Source organism: Balaenoptera musculus, chromosome 16 (assembly GCF_009873245.2).
Source record: "Balaenoptera musculus isolate JJ_BM4_2016_0621 chromosome 16, mBalMus1.pri.v3, whole genome shotgun sequence".
In the NCBI taxonomy this organism is placed as follows: Eukaryota; Metazoa; Chordata; class Mammalia; order Artiodactyla; family Balaenopteridae; genus Balaenoptera; species Balaenoptera musculus.
The window spans coordinates 85,708,835-85,726,792 of NC_045800.1; the positions used below are offsets into that span (position 1 = coordinate 85,708,835).

The following is a 17,958-nucleotide window of genomic DNA, read 5'->3' on the forward strand; positions in this document are numbered from 1 at the left end:
TGTTCCGAGAGGCTGTGAGATGCTGAAAGAATCACTCAAGCAGCTTTATTATGTGTAACTTTTTAGGCTGGACAACTGGTCCCTCTTTTTTCAGTTCCTTGGGATGACTAGCGTGTAACCCCCAGGCTTCTCTCCACATACGGGGACCAAATTATTTTTCTAATAAGCATCAAAGATAGTTTCAAATTATTCTTACCCGTTTATGTTATTCTTGGTGATCCAGACCCATGGAAGCAGTAATAGCATGACATTTTGTTATTTTTTTATGGTGTTGTTTTAATTTATATCTTTAACCAGGCTTATAAAATATTTTCTATATTTGGAAATAGGGTGATTTTTACCATTTTCAAAATGGCTTTCATGTCAGTATTTTAATACTTTACTATTGACAGGCATCCCTGTGCTATGTTGTCCTATCACATTTGTGCTGAAAGATATTGCCCGAAGGTGAATAGAGGAATTAAATTTATATTCAAAATGTCCCTTAAGCTGTTCAGAGCCTTAGAATAGATTTAAAGCAGATTAAATTATCCAATGGAATGCCAGTTTACCTGTTAACAAAATATGGTTTAAAAATCATGAAAACATTTACCTGGCTTTCCAGCTTACCCCTTTATGAATGTGGATTCTACTTGGTCAGCTTAAAATAATGTGTGGAATAATTCATAAATAGCACAAGCTTGTCCTGCCCTGTCAATCCATGAGTAGCACAATCACAATTTAAATTTTTATTAAGCTGCTTTGGTGGTGAGGAGGCTTTCTCAAGTGGAAGCATTGGGGGTCGTTTTCATAGAACAGGACGCCAAGGCCGGCAACAAGAAGTACTTGCTTTTCTAAAGCTGGCAGATGTAGCCCAGTCAAGCCATGGAATGAAATCTGAAATTAATGCTATGGTCCTTTCCTTCAATCGAATATTGCCTGGGTTGAGTTAGTAATGAGAACCTTCTGAGCAAAGGAGTCGCCTAACGTGTGTGTGTGTGTGTGTGTGTGTGTGTGCGTGCGTGCGTGCGTGCGTGCGAGAGGTCATTGGAAACCTCCCGGGTTAGCTCACGGGCCGGGTGTGGCTGGCAGCACTTAAAAGCTCCATAAGCTTCATCCTGTTAGGATGTCAGGTGATTGCCTGGAGTCACTTTGAGACCCTGCCCATGGTTTTCTAAAGCAAGGCTGGCTTGCAGATCTGCAGGAGCGAGGGTGTGCCTTTCGGTGCCAGAAGCCCGGGTCTGCTGTGTGTTTTCGGGACCGTGGTGTCCGTGAGCAAATCACATGCGGCCTCCACAGTAAAACTGACTTGTGTCAGGATGTGCCTCCACTGAGAAGTCCACGGACGTGTAAACACCAATTGATTTGGATGTGGAAGTGGCCACAGGATGTATCCAGACCTCCGGGGTGACCTTATACAAGAGCAAACTAAGCTCTTTCAGTGGTTGTGTCTCTTGCTCAGTGTCACGCAGCTTGTTAATAGGATAGACTGACCTGCCCTCAGCCCTCCTCACTAACTGCTCCTCCTCTCCCATCCACACATGCTGCTCCTCGAAGATTGTGCTTTTCCTACAACCAGCATTGGCATCTCAAAGCAAAGCATGTGTAAGATGGTGAAAACTGCAGGAATTTTCTTCTGTCTTCTTCCCTGTCAGAGAACTCTAGGAAAGCTTAGAGCTGAGTTTCCTTTGTAATGTTTCTATTGTAAAGTGCCGCACTGGAGTAATTAGGGTTTGGGTCATAGGTGCCAAAGGTCTAATCCTTCTCTGTCACCGTATCCGTGTGTATGTGCGTGTGCATGTGTGTGTCTGTGTGTGTGTGTGGCACTTATAATGGAGGCCTGAGCTGCTCTGATGCAGTTGTGAACATGCCTGGTAAACTCTAAATTATCCTGCATATTGTAACAATTTTTAGATGGGAGGAGTGAAAATGGTGTGCACCTCTGAAAACTCCCACTCCAAGGGTTTAGAATAATTTAAACTCTAGGATGAAGGTACTTTTCAGAGCAGATTTGCCCTAGTCTGTGCTGGGGGTCCGAGCAGCTCTGGGTTTAGGATCTCCTTAAATCAGGCTCCAGAGGCCCCGTCAGGCAGGGTTAACTGTCCATCACCGCAGGAGTTGATTTCCCTGTGTGTAGCCATTCGAGTCCCAGTTTATTGTCAAGAGGGTCTAGAACCTGTACTTTGGGTGGGCCTTGAGCTTTCGTATTTAGCCCCGGGCCCCAGAAACTGTCAGCACGAAGTTCAGATTTGTTGGGTCAGGCAGGGCAAAGGCAGGCTCTGAGCTGGCTCCTGTCTCAGGGCTCTCTCTTACCTTTTGATTAGAATCCTAATTCCTATCTCGTCAGCTCTTCGAAGACTTTAAGATATTTTACAAATATATTTTATCCAGCATTTTTAATTGTTCTCAATGGGAGGATTCCTTTAAATAATCTAGTATTATTCCCAGAAATTGGTATTATGAGAGTATCTACAGATTTGTAGTTTAGTGAAAATAAATTGAATTTCCTGTATAACTTTTGGCCCGTAAGGAGTCAGTGTGGTCTTCGCAACTCTTAGGTCCATTTTGGTAGATCATAGTAGCTGTAAAGGAATTCTGAATTTCATAAGGCTCAGCTTTCCCCCCCATCCCCAGTCTCACTCCTGGGTAGAAGATCCACGTGGTTCATCATCCAGACTGGGACACTTTTGAGAGTGGAAGGGGTGCCATTAATAATACTGCCTGGACAGCAAGTGCTAAGTGGACATTTTGCAGGCACACAAGTAGTAAGGTGACCCTGCCACCAGATCAAATGAAGCAGTTTCTGATCTAATTCTCTCTCGTTTAGATATTTATTATCCCTGGCCAGCAGAGTTACTGTAACCCTGAGGTTGTCTAGCTTTCTGTCTTTGGAGGTCCTCTCACCAATATCTTGTCTGAAAGGTTTGCTCTGCACCGATACAGACCCATCACAGAGGGAGGGATCTTTTGCCCTCAGTCTGCTGGAGGTGCTGGAAATACGGCGCAGCCAGGGCCGCAACCAGGGCTGTTCGGGACAAAGCCTTGGGTGGCCTCCTTAATGACCCCAGCTGTAGACTCACTCCGTGGGGGTTTCTCGTGCTCAGCCTGTGGACGGAGGTGGCTGGGGCATGTCTAAGAGATTTCAGCTAATCCACAGGCCTTATATACCCTTAGTTTCATGTATTAGTGTACGAATGAGCAAGCCTCAGCTATCGGAGGGCTGAGGACCTTGCAGGAGCTGCCTCTGGAGTGTGGCCTTCTTACAGGACACAGGGGCACCGCCAGCCACCCTGAGGTGCAGGTGCCCCAAGCACTGAACCCTTAACTGGCTCACGTACCCTGTTACATTCCCTTGGTACATGTATGTCAACATCGATGACAGATTCAGTAGCAAGGGACACCTAAGAAAGTGTTTGAAGCACAAGAAGCACAAAAAACACAAGAAGGAAAAGGCTGTAGCTGCAGCTGCTGCAGCCCCTGTAACCCCTGCGGCCATCGCTGCTCCCACAGCCACGTCAGCACAGGAAGAACCAGAGGCAGAGCCAGCGCCTAAGAAGGAGACTGAAAGTGAGGCTGAAGATAACCTTGATGACTTAGAAAAGCACCTGCGTGAAAAGGCCCTGAGATCAATGCGGAAGGCTCAAGTGTCCCCACAGTCCTAGGTGGAAATGTTTGTTATGATGTAAATTTTATTTGGTTTGTACACAATTAAGTTTCAAAATTGCTAAAAATGTGTTTGAGCTTTAGACTATAACATTTGTTGTAATAATTGCTAGGTTGAAGTGCACCATGTAAAAAAAAGGGCATGGATTTACATTGCAAAAGGTGTCCACAGTGTATTAGTGACATTCTTTCATTGACAGCTGACATAAATTCATTTAGAGTGAAATATTTTAAGCCAAAAAAAAAAAAAAAGAATCCCCTTTTTAAAAAAGGGGGTTTAAATATTGTTGGCATTCTTATGGTTTCTTTAAATGCCCCTGTCTATTCCCAGAGGTTTTTCCTTCTACTTTTTCTTTCTGTTTTCCTTTTTCTCATTTGAGTCTTAGCACCCATTTAAGTTATGATGCTTCCAACCTTGTATGGTTTTTGCAAGCTTTCCCAGAAATAAGACCACTGTTGAACTACCACAAAAGTATAAATGAATATTTTAATGCCACAGTCTTTCCTGTTGCCTGTGGAGTCTCTGCTGAAATGAATTAGGATTCGAGCTCTAGGATAAGACAGAAAATGAAAGCATGTTGTTTGCCAGGACACTGTGGGTTTATATTGATGTGTAACAAGTTGATTTGGAACACTGGAATTTCACTCTGTTCTGTTTATTTTATTTTATTTTTTTTGTAAAGGCAGTTAACTAGTCCCAGGAAGGATCCTTCAGTTACATAAAATTTTGTTTTATGAAAAAATAAAAAAAAATAAAAATAAAAAAAAAAAAGAAAGTGTTTGATGGCCCCGCCCATGGAAACAAGTGTCACTCTCCACCCAGGAGTAGCTGCCCCAGGCTGTTAAGGCCCAGGTTCCTTCCCTCCTTTGAATGTCTGTCCTGTTTAAAGCCAGCTGGTATTGTGAGCCAAGGGCAGTGAATACTAAATTGTGTCCTTGTTGAAATTTCTATCCTGTTCAAACGTGATTTATCAAAATTATATGACTTGAAATTAAAGGCGATAATTATGTAAAACTAACTAGTATTCTGTTAGAAATATAGTTGATAAGGTAAATGAAACCATGGTTGTTTTTATTTTTGGTCTCTAAGCCTAATTGCTTTTCAAGCACTTTTTTAAAATTTTTTAAAAAATGTAGTTAAGGATACCTTACAAGGACAATAACATGTTTTAGATTTAAATCAGAAATTCCAGTGACGTCTGCCTGTCTCCACCCCTCGTTGGAACCGCATCGTGTTGCTTATCTTTTGCTCTTTGGTCACTGGCTCAAAGGGTCTCAGAGCTGAGAAGCCTCGGCCTGATAACTGTATAGGAAGGAATTACGTAAGGCAGCAGGTGCTTAGAAAGATAATTGCTCTTGACAAGCAGGATACCCATTCTGAAACCTTTCTATCAGGATCCAAAGAGACGGCACTCAGTATTGGTTTGAATTTTACCCCCACCCCCTCCCCCGATTATTACTGATAGTTGTGTAAAATGGTCCAGAGGAAGGGGGTTAATTTCCATTTTGCAGTGAAGGGAATTGAGGCTTATAGATCAAGTGTGCCTGTGACTTCCCCTTAATGAGGGCATCTGTCCCCCTGACTCCGAGTTCATGTTAGCTTGTTTCAGAGTGAGGACCTGTGTTATCTAATAATATGCAAAAACAGAACTGGCAGGAGTACATAATACTTTTTCCTACCAATGTGGAGTTTTAAAACTTTGCACCATATAAATTTAGCAAATTTGGTTTCTTGCTTTAAGTGTCATTTTATACAAATTCCCTTGTTTGCTTATTGACTCTCTTCCTTAGAGAAATGAAGTTGTGGGATTTTTTTCACATCTGTGAATTAAGTGAGTAAAAATATTTTAAAGAAAATTATTAATTAGTGGAGTTGCTTGTTCTTGACTGAACCAAACAAAATTTTTATAGAAAAAGCAATCTGGGCTAAGGTTATCAAATAACTGAAGCATATTGTGATTATTGTAAGTCTGGTGGTACATAGAGGTGGAACTTTCTGTGCCTCTCTTTTAGGTACCGGTTGCTCAGAGAGTATGTAGGGAAATACAGGATATCCCCCTAGTGTGGTCCTTCGGGGTGCCTGCTTTCATTCAGACTCACTGTCTAAGCATATTATTTCTTCTCAGTGTCTTTGCTTCCCTGGGTTTCCCTCTACTTTCTAGTGTAGTCTAGCAACGATGAGGGCGTGAGTTCTGGGGTCAGGCTCCCTGGATTCTGTTATGGACTGAATGTTCATGCCCCAACCCATCCCATCCCACCCCCATTCCTGCGTTGAAGTCCTCACCTCAAATGTGATGGTGTTTAGTGGGGACTTTGGGACATAATCAGGTTTAGATGAGGTCAAGAGGGCAGAGCCCCCATGATGGGATTAGCATCCTAATAAGAAGAGGAGGAGAGACCAGGACTCTGTGAGCCAGGAAGAAAATCTGCCCCAGTTCCAGTCTCCAGAACTTTGAGACCTGAATTCCTGTTGTTTAAGCCACCCAGTCAAAGACAGATTTGGATCTCAGCCCTGCCACTGGTTAGGTAAGTAAACCTGGGCAAATGTCTTCATCTCTGTTCCTCACTTTCCTCACTAGTAAAAAGGGCTATTAAATGAGTTATTTCCTGTAAACACGTGCATGCACGTTCACACGCAAACGTACACACACAGATACTCACACACACATTCACACATGCGTGCACATGAGCACACACACACAATCAGTATTAGTTGTCCTCCCCTTCCTGGGATCCTTAGGGGATGAGGTGTGTTTTCAGGCTTTGGGAGTGCTTGAAACTCCAGATTGGCCACCCAGGGAGCTGGGAGGATGTGAAGGTCTTTTTCCTCCTTCGTGGCTCTGGGGGGTTCCACTACAAGCCTTGCCCAGGAGACAGCGGAGGGAGAAGAATGCAGGCGCTGTGTCCTGTGGTGGAATTCTCAAGTGAGAGGTAGGAGGGGAGAAATGGGGGCTCAGGTTCAGGGGACAAGTAACCGCGGCAGATTCAATTGTTCTTAGCTTGGGTTTTCCATCAGTATTACTGAAATGCTGAGTTGGTACTGGGCTGTGTCCATTTCTCTTTTCTGAATGGAGACAAATATGAGAATTATGTATAATAGCAGCTCTTAGAAGTTAAGTGTGGCTGCATCTTTGGCTGGTGATTTATCTGTAAGGAGAGCAGTTTGTTTGGGTCTTTAAAGCCCAGGGTCTCCTTTAACTGTTTGCTTTCTTGTTATCTTCTCTGTGCTTTGTGTCACCCACATTCCACATGCGTTGCTGGTGGGTCCTGGTGGCAGGGAAGATGGCGGAGGGAAGGATTTAGGCTTTGGTGGTGAAATGAACCTTGGTGATGGACATGAGCAGAATCTAAGCACACAGACAGAAGCTTCTGTTTCCTGCTTTGACATACTATTTTCCTGAAAGGTGAACTAGTTTCTAGCTTTGAGTGTAAAGTATAAGAACACTTAAAAAACCTGGAAATACCCTTTCTGAACTGTTGGAACTTTGTAGAAGTTTTGTGGTAACTCTTTCCCCTAGTATTCTGGTAGCCTACTTGTGGAGCAGTTTTTTACCCCACTGCCTGCCACTGAATAATGGTTTTCTTATGAAATTTCTACCAAATAAGTTGTATATTACAGACTCCAGTTTTCTTTTTTAATAGAATTTCTAATTTCTTTCTTGAAGATGCAAGCTTTTTCACTTGCCTATTAATTACCATAATGTCAACTGAAGAAAAATGCACAGCCTACAAGTTGCAAGTTAAGTTTTGTTTGGGGACCTTACTGAGAACTAGAGCCTGGGAAACAGCCTCTCAGATACTCTGAGGAACTGTCCGAAGAGGTAAGGCAGGAGCCAGGGCATATAGGAGTTTTTGCTGGAAAAACAAAACAAAACACATGTAGTCAAACATGAAAATATTACTGCTAATCACAAAAAACAGACATCTCAAGTTAATGATTATAGTGCTTTTCTGTGTATGGGAAGATGCCAGAGTCTGGGCTCATGGGAATCATTCCTTTGATGTGCTCCTCAGCTGTCTGGGCCAGTGTCCTGTTTTTCTCCACCTCGAGTCCCCTGAGGTGCACCGCTGGGGGCAGCTGCAGTGGCTCATGGCCACATTCATTGTTGACTGAACTGGCTAGCAACATTTTCTGTCCACAATAAGAAAGGCTATTCATAATCCTTTGTTTATTTTTGTAATATTCTCAGAAGTTGGGTTCAGTGTGGCCAGTGTTGTTTTTTCCCAGTAGGTTTTCTAGTGCCTAGTTTCTTTATGAAACTCAAGTTTACAAGGTTCGCTTGGAAATTGCTCCATGCTTCTTTTTTTTTTTTTTAACATTTAAGTGTTTTCTTCATATGGTGTATGGAATTTTAAGATCCATTTAGTATAGTTATCAAGACATTAAAAATGTAGTCAATGCTGTTGGGTGGCTTAGTGAACAGTTTTCATTGAAATGAAGAGTCCCTAAGGGTCAGAAATTTGAGAAGAAAGTGGGCTCAACCCAGTGGGCTCCATGACTTTGTCATCAGTGTGACCTTGTCATTGATATGGCCTCATTGGGGAGAAAAGTGCATGTGAGATACAGACACTTTTATTGAAACCTACTTTCAGAAATTTAATGTCAGAACATGTTTTTAATTGAATTATTTTTAAAAGATTCAAATGATCTCCTTTATTTTCTTATTGGCAATAGAACTTTTTATTTTCTCTTTAGTGGTTGCTTTAGTGTTTATAGCAGTTGTCTTTTTTTCTGATAAACTTTGTTTTTTTTTAAGTTTTTATTGAAATATATTCGATTTACAATGTTGTGTTAGTTTCAGCTGTATAGCAAAATGATTCAGTTATACATATATATACATTTTTAGGTTCTTTTCCCTTTTAGGTTATTATAAGGTATTGAGTATAGTTCCCTGTGCTGTACAGGAGGACCTTGTTGTTTATCTATTTTATATACAGTGGTGTATACCTGCAAATCCCAAACTCCTAATTTATCCCTCCCCCCCTTCCCCTTTGGTAACCATAAGTTTGTTTTCTATGTCTGTGAGTCTGTTTCTGTTTTGTAAGTTCATTTGTACCATTTTTTCAGATTCCACATATAAATGATATCATATGGTATTTGTCTTTCTCTGATTTACTTCACTTAGTATGATCATCTCCAGGTTCATCCATGTTGCTGAGAATATGTTTTAATTTAAAATATAAATTCATTACTTAGAGTTTCTTATAAAAAGAAAGACTTCATCATTTTAAGTCACATGTAGATGATTAAATCAAGGTAAAATGAATTATAAGCCTTTCATTACAGGCCCAGCAAAAACCCTTAGGTTGCACTTAGCTTATATTTTATGACGTTGTTCCACAACTGGTGGACTTCTGAATTATACTTTTGTGTGAAGGAGAAACACAGTACCTGGGGCTTTTCTGAAGAAATGAGCTTTGGGTGTGGGTCTTCCTTTCCTTCACTGCACGTACTGTCTGAATTACTATCAAGTCTTGTTTGTGTTTGTTTTTCCTGCCCCTCTGCCCCCAGATGTAAGTTCTGTGAGGCCTGCAGTCCCCTCTGCAGCTCCCTCAGGCACCTCCCCTGTAACCCGAGTCTCTTCTTTACAATCATGGGTGCTGGTTGAAGGCACTGCTGGCCCAGGGCCGCGGGGCCCCAGCTGTGAGCACATAATGAATCACAGCAGCTTTGTGATGGAGAGGTTCCATACGCTAGTCTTTTTGTTGTTGTTGTTGTTTTTGCGAAAATATATCTTTTGCATAATCCATGAGATGGGTGGGGATTTGGACTGTTATTTGGGGGCAAGGGAAAGCCCCTTGGATAACTGGAGTCATGTTTGTATTTTAAAACTGAATTCTATAAAGTTGTTTGTGTCTTGACATGTGCTATTTTAGCTCAAAGAGGTCGCTCTGCAGATGCTGTCTGGTCTTTATCCTTTGAGGTGAGTGAGGGTCTGAGAGTGCTGGGGTGAGCAGAGCAGGAGGATTGGTACTTCAGCCATTTATCATGACCCTGGGCTTATGACCCTGGGCTCACAGGTACCTGGGATTGCATTCCTAGAACCATCGGGTAATGGGACATGTGGCTTCTTAAGGGAACAGTGAGGATTGTGATTGCAGCTGAGACTGAATTATTAAGTGTTTAACAAAGTATTTTAGCCACCAGCACTCATTTCCCTATATAGACAGGTTCAGATGGACTCTGTCCCCTTGAAAGGAAGAAACAAACAGAAATGCATATAAACACTACCAAATGTAAAATAGCTAGCTAGTGGGAAGCAGAAGAATCTTTATGTGGGTTGTGAAATTCAAAGTCTGATTGCTTTTAATGGTTGAATTTTTCATGGAATTATTTATGTACAGAAGCAGGTAAGGAAAGGACTTTAGCAAATTTTTGTGATGGTTGGAAGAGGTCACTGGTCAGTGAGGCAGTAGGTGTGGATGTGGAGAAAGTTTCTAAATTTTAGTGTTATATTGAGAAGCAACTTTTTATTTATTAAAATCACATCAAAGAAATCCTAATGTTGGAAACTCCTCCCATGATTATCAGTTATTTTACTGACCCCTCATTTCTCTGAACAATGAAACATCAAACTAACCCTTACACGTAAATTTATACATTGACAGAGAAAACAGAAAACCTTCATTAACTGAACAAATGACCAAATGTGATTTAACACACACATGAACCAGCCCCTCACATTTTGCACATATTAATTACATGTTGAGTTAAGTAAACCCGCAATTATTCCAAGTGGATCATGATAAATATCATGTATGTTCCTTAGATTTTTCGTACATTTAAATATTTTGGAAAAGTAGTCCTGAGACCCAAGTTGTTAGTCAAAACCATCTGTAATACAATGAAAGGAACGACCGTAACATGTCAAGTTCTGGTGTGTAAGCTCTAATCTTCTCAGGCATAGGTTACAAGTTCACAACTGAGTTTTTTAAATCCATTAATAGTTTATTCTGTGGGATTAGGAAATAAGTTTGTATTATGACATTGCTTGGCGTTTTTGTTGCGACTTAATAGTCAATATTCATAAATATTTCATGTGCCTTGAAAAGAAAGTGTATACTATTTTATTAGAATACAAAGTTCAGTATGTAACTATACGATAAAACTCTTTTCTGTTTATATAATCTAAATCCTTAGTTGTATTTCTCTTCTTGATCCATTTTGACCAGAGTGGTTTATTAAAGTTACCCATTGTTAGTGTGTCTGTCTATCTGTCTCTCCTTGTCAATATTTTGTAGTTTCTTTCTTATGAAGGCTGCACCTGTGTTTTGGGGGACATAATTCATATCTATTATCATTTCATTGGGAATTGTAGCTGTTAGCATTAAAAATATCTTTTTTCATTGTTTTGTTGTTCACATAATGTTCCCGGCCTGAATCTTAAGTTGTCAAACATCAAGATCATAACCCTTGCATTTTTGATTTGCATGTGCTGGGCATTTCACTTCTCTTCATTTTTTAGCCTTTTTGAATTATTTAGTTATAAATATACATATATTTATTTTTTGATACATTTTTAATTTTCAGTGACTAAACTTCCCCTACCTTAACCTGTGTGCCAATACATAGTTGCTCATGTATAATATAGTAAGGAAGGTATTTAACTGTATGTTTAGGTGAATTATTTTTAAAAGGAAATTTTTTCTCTAAAATCATAATTATAATCACTGTGTTTGTAAATTCAATCTTTCTGTTCTGGGTTTCTTTCAAAGTCAGATGTATTTGTGTAAATTACACTGAAAAAAGTATGATTATCTGTGTGAAAGTTATTTTGGCATAAGGAATTTAAAATTTCTGGTATGTTCTCTACTTATGGAGCAATATGTATGCTTACATTCAAAGTAAAATTTTGCACTGTTGCTCTTTTAGAGCGTGTGTTAGAAAACAGTGGCAAATGTGATCCCAGAGTTAGGGTCCTAATCAAGGGAGACTCACTAAGCTCTATTTTATGAGTATAAATGTTTACCTAAGCTGGAAGGTGAAGTCCATTTGGGGCAATAAAGGACCATGGGCAATAAAGGACGTTTTGCAGTGCTGGTTTATGGAAAACATTCAACAGACAGTGGCTGTTTTACACAAAGTGCCATGCATTGTTTGAAACTATTTGGCCATTTATACGCTATGCTTAACATAAACACTGTCTGGGATGTGCCAGTCTTTTCTTCTTCCTCATTTATCCCACACCCTAGATTTTGTCACCTGCTAAAGTCAAGTAAATCTTTTTTTAAGTAAGTCTACTTTTTTCTTTTTTTTTTTTGGCCACACCATGTGGCGTGTGGGATCTTAGTTCCCCAACCAGGGATCAAACCCACGTTCTCTGCAGTAGAAGTTCAGAGTCTTAACCACTGGACCGCCAGGGAAGTCCCCAAGTATATCTTATCTAAATAGTTGAGAGAAGCCCTGAGTCATACCAGTGTGGTCCAGTCAACACATCTCTCCAAAAACAGAAGTGAAATACAGTATCGCTAGATCAGAAGGTCTAGAGTGGCAGTCATGTTTGCATTTAAAGATTTTATTCCAGAAGCATAGTCTTGATATTCATCTTCTTCCCCTGCCCATAAAAGCAGGTGCCATACTGACTTAGGCAAAAACACTTGCTGACAGTTTAACTTATGCAGCTCTTGTCAGTGAGGCCTACTGACTTAGTCACTTAGGTTGTTAACCTTGTAGAAGCAGGTGTGCTTGAGATGCACCAGTGGTGGATTGGGTGTCAGATTAATTTTTTCCAATAGGAAAGCCTTTCTTTACGTAGCCTAAGTACAAAATCTATAGAATTCTGGCATTTTATTGTCTGCCACCTGGTTAAGCTGCCTGAAAAGAGAGGATTGTATAAATGAATACGATTCCTAAATTACAGGATGTTATAAAACTACAATTTTCTTCCTTTCCAGGGTGTACAGCATTTTAATTGCTTGGTAATAAAGTGTAAACTCTTCAAGGACAAGAAGCATGTCTGTCAGGGCTGACATGAGGAGTCAGAGGAGTGTCTGGTCCAGACTTAGGACTCTAAGAATATTTGTTCAATGAATGGATGAAAAAGTTTTCAAGAAGATACTCTGTTTTCTTCATAGATGAATACAAATGTTTTGTATTGTTTAGGTAATCCAGAATTGCTTCAAGTATTTTTCAAGAGCTTGTGTGTTTCCCAAACCCTAACCCAATGTGTCTTCTGACTAGTTTCCCGCTGAAGGGTGTGCCTGTGCACCTGTGACCAGGAGCTCAAGCGTGTTTGGTGCTGGGATGTGTAAGGAACGCAAATGTAGTGTTTCCTGTCATCTTACTGTTGTCGGACTCAAGTCCATGTGCCAAACAAACCAAACAAACCGAAATATTGGAGTTTGAGCAGAGAAAGTTTCGGTACAGGGTCAAGCAAGGAGAATGTGTGGTTTGTGCTCAAAAATCTCTGATGTTTTGGGGGGAAGAGTTTCTATAGGCAAAATCTGGGGGGAGGGCTGCTGGGTGTGTGATCCTCCTCTGATTGTCTGGTGGGGAGATAACCGGGTGGGGCTCCAGGAATCTCCATCATCAGCCTTGTGGTTCCAACCAGTCTGGGGTCCCTGTGCTTGTACTCAGCCTGAAATCACCATCCTCCACCGGGTGGGGCCCCAGTCCCTGTAGAAGAGCTCAGAGATCCGTGTGTGTCAGATTGTTAAGTACATCCCTTGAGGAGGAACTGGGACCCTGCCCCGTCGCTGCACTCCTGTTTCCCGACTGTCTTTCCTTTGTTCTCTCACTTTCATTAGTAACTCAGGGAAGGTCTCGGAGGCTGAAGCCTTTCTCCTACAAACAAGAAATGGGGGACACGGAAAGGCTTTTGTACCGGGGAGGGCCCTGCAGGGTCCTGCTTGGTTTCATTTTCAAGTGTGAAGTATTCAGATGAAGATGGTCCCAGATGCCTTCCTCTCTCTGAGAAATGTTAGTTTTAATAAATTGTTGGATTTGTTCAGTTAAGCCAAGCAAAGCTAACAAAACTTTAAAAGTTGCTTGACTGCATCTTTAGGAAAGTTTTGTTAAGTCATACATTTGGACAGTTTTTAGAGTAACTCCTGGGTGACCAGATTCTCAGGCAGGTGTCAGCCCATCGTCTTTCCGTATAAAGGGACGCTGCGTGTGACCCTTGGCTCCACTGCCATCATGTGGTACAGCGGCATGCCCGCAGCCGACGTTTCTGTGCTTTACTGAGTTTCAAGTAAAAATTTAGAGATAACAGTTCTAGGCCTTTCTACCACACTGGTGTTTTTTCTTTCTCTTTTCTTTTTATATCCCCTGGCAGGACAGTTAAAGACAGTGCTAGAAACTCCTGAATGAGTAAACACTGACCATTTTCATCCCCCAAAGATTGCAGATGGGAAGCGGAAGAGGAGACCTCTCCCCCCAAGAAGCAGCTTTCTCTTACCCTGTAGGACTCAGTGCCAGATTCCCTCATCATCGCATGGGCCGTTACGCTCGTGGTACTGTGTGAGCGGCACTGATACCCGTGCTGGTATTTGCCTTTTGCTGTCTTGGGTGTTGCTGCCTCTGTGGATTTATGGAACCGATAATGCAAATACGTGGCTTCTAGTGACTCTTTCTTTCTTTTTTTTTTTTTTTTTTTATAAGAAATTCACGTTCTTTTGTTTATTTATTTATTTATTTATGACTGTGTTGAGTCTTCGTTTCTGTGCGAGGGCTTTCTCTAGTTGCGGCAAGTGGGGACCACTCTTCATCGCGGTGCGCGGGCCTCTCATTATCGCGGCCTCTCTTGTTGCGGAGCACAGGCTCCAGACGCGCAGGCTCAGTAATTGTGGCTCACGGGCCCAGCTGCTCCGCGGCATGTGGGATCTTCCCAGACCAGAGCTCGAACCCGTGTCCCCTGCATTGGCAGGCAGATTCTCAACCGCTGTGCCACCAGGGAAGCCCTAGTGACTCTTTCTTAAGCTTGACTGTTATGTCTTCTCTCCGAAGGTTCAGTAATGACTTTTGGTTTTTGCACTGTAATCTTTTCAGTTTTCTACTATATGTGGAACACTCTGGCGTAAGCTGATAATACCTAAGACACATCCTTGCTATCACACTCTTCAAAATCTCCTTGGAGGGACAGAGCACATACTCACATACAAAAGAGGGAATATCTGAAATGTATCAGGCGACTTGTATTAAAGGGTAGAATCAAGAGGCTGGGAAGGTCAGGATGAGCTATGGAAGTTAGGGAGTGTTTCAGAGATTACTTAGGCTGGAGCTTTAAAACACTGTTTTCTTAGAGATAGCAGTTTGTCCACATTATCTACACTTTTCAGCTTCTCCTCAATTCTAGGTGATCATGGGAAACTACTCTAGCCAGAGAGACATAAGGAGACATCTGCTGTGAATAGGCATTACACATGCCTTCTTGTTGCTTCCTTTCTTCCTTCTTCATTTTACCTGGAATGTGAGAGTGATCCGTGGAGCCATGGCTGCCATTTTTCCACTTGAGGAAAAGACCATTAAAAAAATGTTGGCTCTAACCTGTTTGTAGTCACGGAATCAGTACCAACCTATCTCAATTTTGTTTGTCATTATTTACTCAGACATCCTTTTTACAGCTGAAAGCAATTTTTAACCAGTACAGATATATTTAACACTTTTGCCATATGGTCAAGTGACTAGTTGTCAAGAATTGATTCATATTTTAAATATCTCATCACTACATTAAACAAATGGCTGACATCACTCTCTATATTAGCCTAAAATGAGCCAAACTTTTAAGCTGGTGGAGGGGAGGAGAAGGAGGGGAAGGACTAAGTTATAAACAAACATGAATGAATGATATTTCTCCTCATCTAGTCCCTGTCTTTCATTTCTCATGTGTGAAGCCAATTAAGGCAAAATTATGTGGTAAAGTAGTAGCAGTGTTGCTTTCCATTGAGATTTCCTGTGGATGGTTAAAAAATGACATTTCATGGATTAGGACTTTTTGAGGAATTGCTTAGGACCATGTGATATTTATAAAAATATTCTTTGGCACGTAACATTGCATGAGATAAAATATGAGAAACCTCAGTATATTTACAAGTAACATTTCATGTAGGGAAAACTTGGGGAAATAATACTATGTTTTAAAATAGTAAAGTCAGAGGTTAATCATATCTTTTATGAGTTTTGACTTGAGCATGAATGATTTTATTGTGTTTCTTTTCCTTGTTCTGAAAATGAAACCTTGTGTTAAGTGGACGACTAGCATTTCCTCCATAGTTTCCCGTCGATCTCTCAGTGTATTTCCCAAGGAATATAGAAATACTGGATTATTAGCTAATGAATTCCAAAGTTAGAGAACTTTGGATTCACTCTAAGAGTCTCCTTAAGGGCTAGACTCTGCACGAATATAAAGATTTGTAATCTAAAAATGATAATTCCATGTGTGAAGATGCTATCTTTATTTTAGTTTTATGTATTTTGTTACATTATTTTTAGCCATATTACCTCTAGTGAAAATCATTTGTTAATCCCTTTTAATTAGCTTTTGAAATTTAGTTATAGTTGGGCTATGGTTTACTACTTTGAAACATTAAACAGTTTGTGGTATGTTTGCCTTATATGGTCTAAAGAGTAAAAAGTATTTGATTGCAAATCTTAATTCTTAGATTTAAACTTGAGACCTAATTTTTTTGGAGATTGAGATAGTGGAATATTATTAGGCTAGAAGTATTATATTCTAGTTGATATGATATTTTTTGGTGAGTCTGGACTCACTTCCCAGCTCCAGACAGAAATGCTAAATTATCTTGGTGAGATTTCTTATCCATCCTGTGTTTCAGTATCGAATTTGGCTTTCTTAATTCTTTCTTGGGATTTTGCCAGAGTCAACTAGAAAATGTGTCATGTACTTTAAGCTTTGGGAAAAAAAGCATTGTGAAATGCCACAATTATCAAAGTAAGTCTAACCACTTTTTGATTATCCACTCTGTGACTTTTCTCCCAGGAATCTTTAATCCCACAACAGCTCCAGTGACTACTTGGCACACATTTGATCAGAGCAAATTCACCTCATTTCCAGCTAATTTTTGCACAACTAATGCAAAATGCTTTTGGTTAACCTACACCTAAATTAAGTAATAAAACACACCAATTCCAAAATTCAATACATTTCCCAGGCCAAAAAATGCATTTAAGAACATATTTCCAGTTTTTGATTATCCATTCCACTTCTTCCTTGTATAAGCAGGGCAGTTTGTATATTAAAGATGGATTTTTAAGGATGCATCTGTGCCAATCTCAATACCATAATCAAAGAATTATCCTTCGATTATAACAATTTAAAAAGTTGCAACAGGAAATGCACCTGCTGTTTCCATATTAGTCTACCAGTTTAGTGATTAGATTTAACTTTTGTCAAACGTCTTTACATAAATTGGCAGATATGTGCATTTATTGGCGTAAAACCAGGATGTGGCAGTAACATGAGTGATTTGCCTATTTTTCTGGTATTAAGCAGATTTTTAAAATTCATTCAGGTGAGTCATGAAAGAGACAGACTCACAGTTTCTCTGTGACCGTTGGGCCCTCTTCCTGGGATTTTGTATTTGTGGAGTGTGTGAAAGCTTTGACACTTGACACCTGACCCATTGAAATGCCAGCTCGGCCTGGGGGTGGGGGTAGGGCCGCCCGACAAGAGGCTGTGGTGAAGGCAGAGCCCCCATCCTCTGCCTGCGGGTATGAACTGCACTCTGTGGACGGTCACTATTGTTTGAGGTGGTTGGAGCTTTTCACAGCTGGCTTATGGCAATTTATATTCTTTCTTTTGTCTTTTTTGCGCAGCTGTGGTGAACTTGGACAATTCTGTGGTTGACCTGGAGACCCTTCAAGCTCTCTATGAGAATGTGAGTAACAGGGAAATTTTATGTGTGAGATGTAACAACATATACGTCCAGGCTCGTTGCTTCCCTGTCCTCTGAGGAAATTTGTTACGGGGGCACTGAATTTACATAACTATGGGTTTGTAAAAATAATTTCTAGGAAAATATTGAATAAATGTGTGGTCTCATAGTTTTAAAAATTGTGATTCAAACCATGTTGTACATGAGGTCTTTCAGATTCCCTCTTTTGAAATATAATCAATACTTAGGCGGAGGCTAATTTGAGAGGAGTATAGTGTGACGCACTGATGCATTTAATCTTCACATGGAAACTATCAGTAGCTGCTATTATTACCCATTTATCGATGAGGAAACTTGGCATGGAGAGTCCACACGTCCTGCCCAAGGTCACAGAGGCCGTGTTGGTGCTGAGCCTGGGATTTAGTTCATTCTGACTCTGTTTCTCTATCTGCCGGAGTTTCATTCACTGAGTGGCAGGAC

At 40.7% G+C, this 17,958-nt stretch overlaps 1 protein-coding gene across 1 annotated transcript in view; it reads left to right on the forward strand.

Moving 5' to 3' along the window:
• Positions 1 to 17,958, forward strand: part of FMN2 (formin 2) — a 336,742-nt gene that overhangs the window by 185,011 nt on the left and 133,773 nt on the right. Inside the window, exon 8 of the mRNA XM_036829555.1 lies at positions 17,420 to 17,481. Coding sequence (XP_036685450.1) covers positions 17,420 to 17,481 — 62 coding nt within the window. The remainder of the gene's footprint in view (positions 1 to 17,419; positions 17,482 to 17,958) is intronic.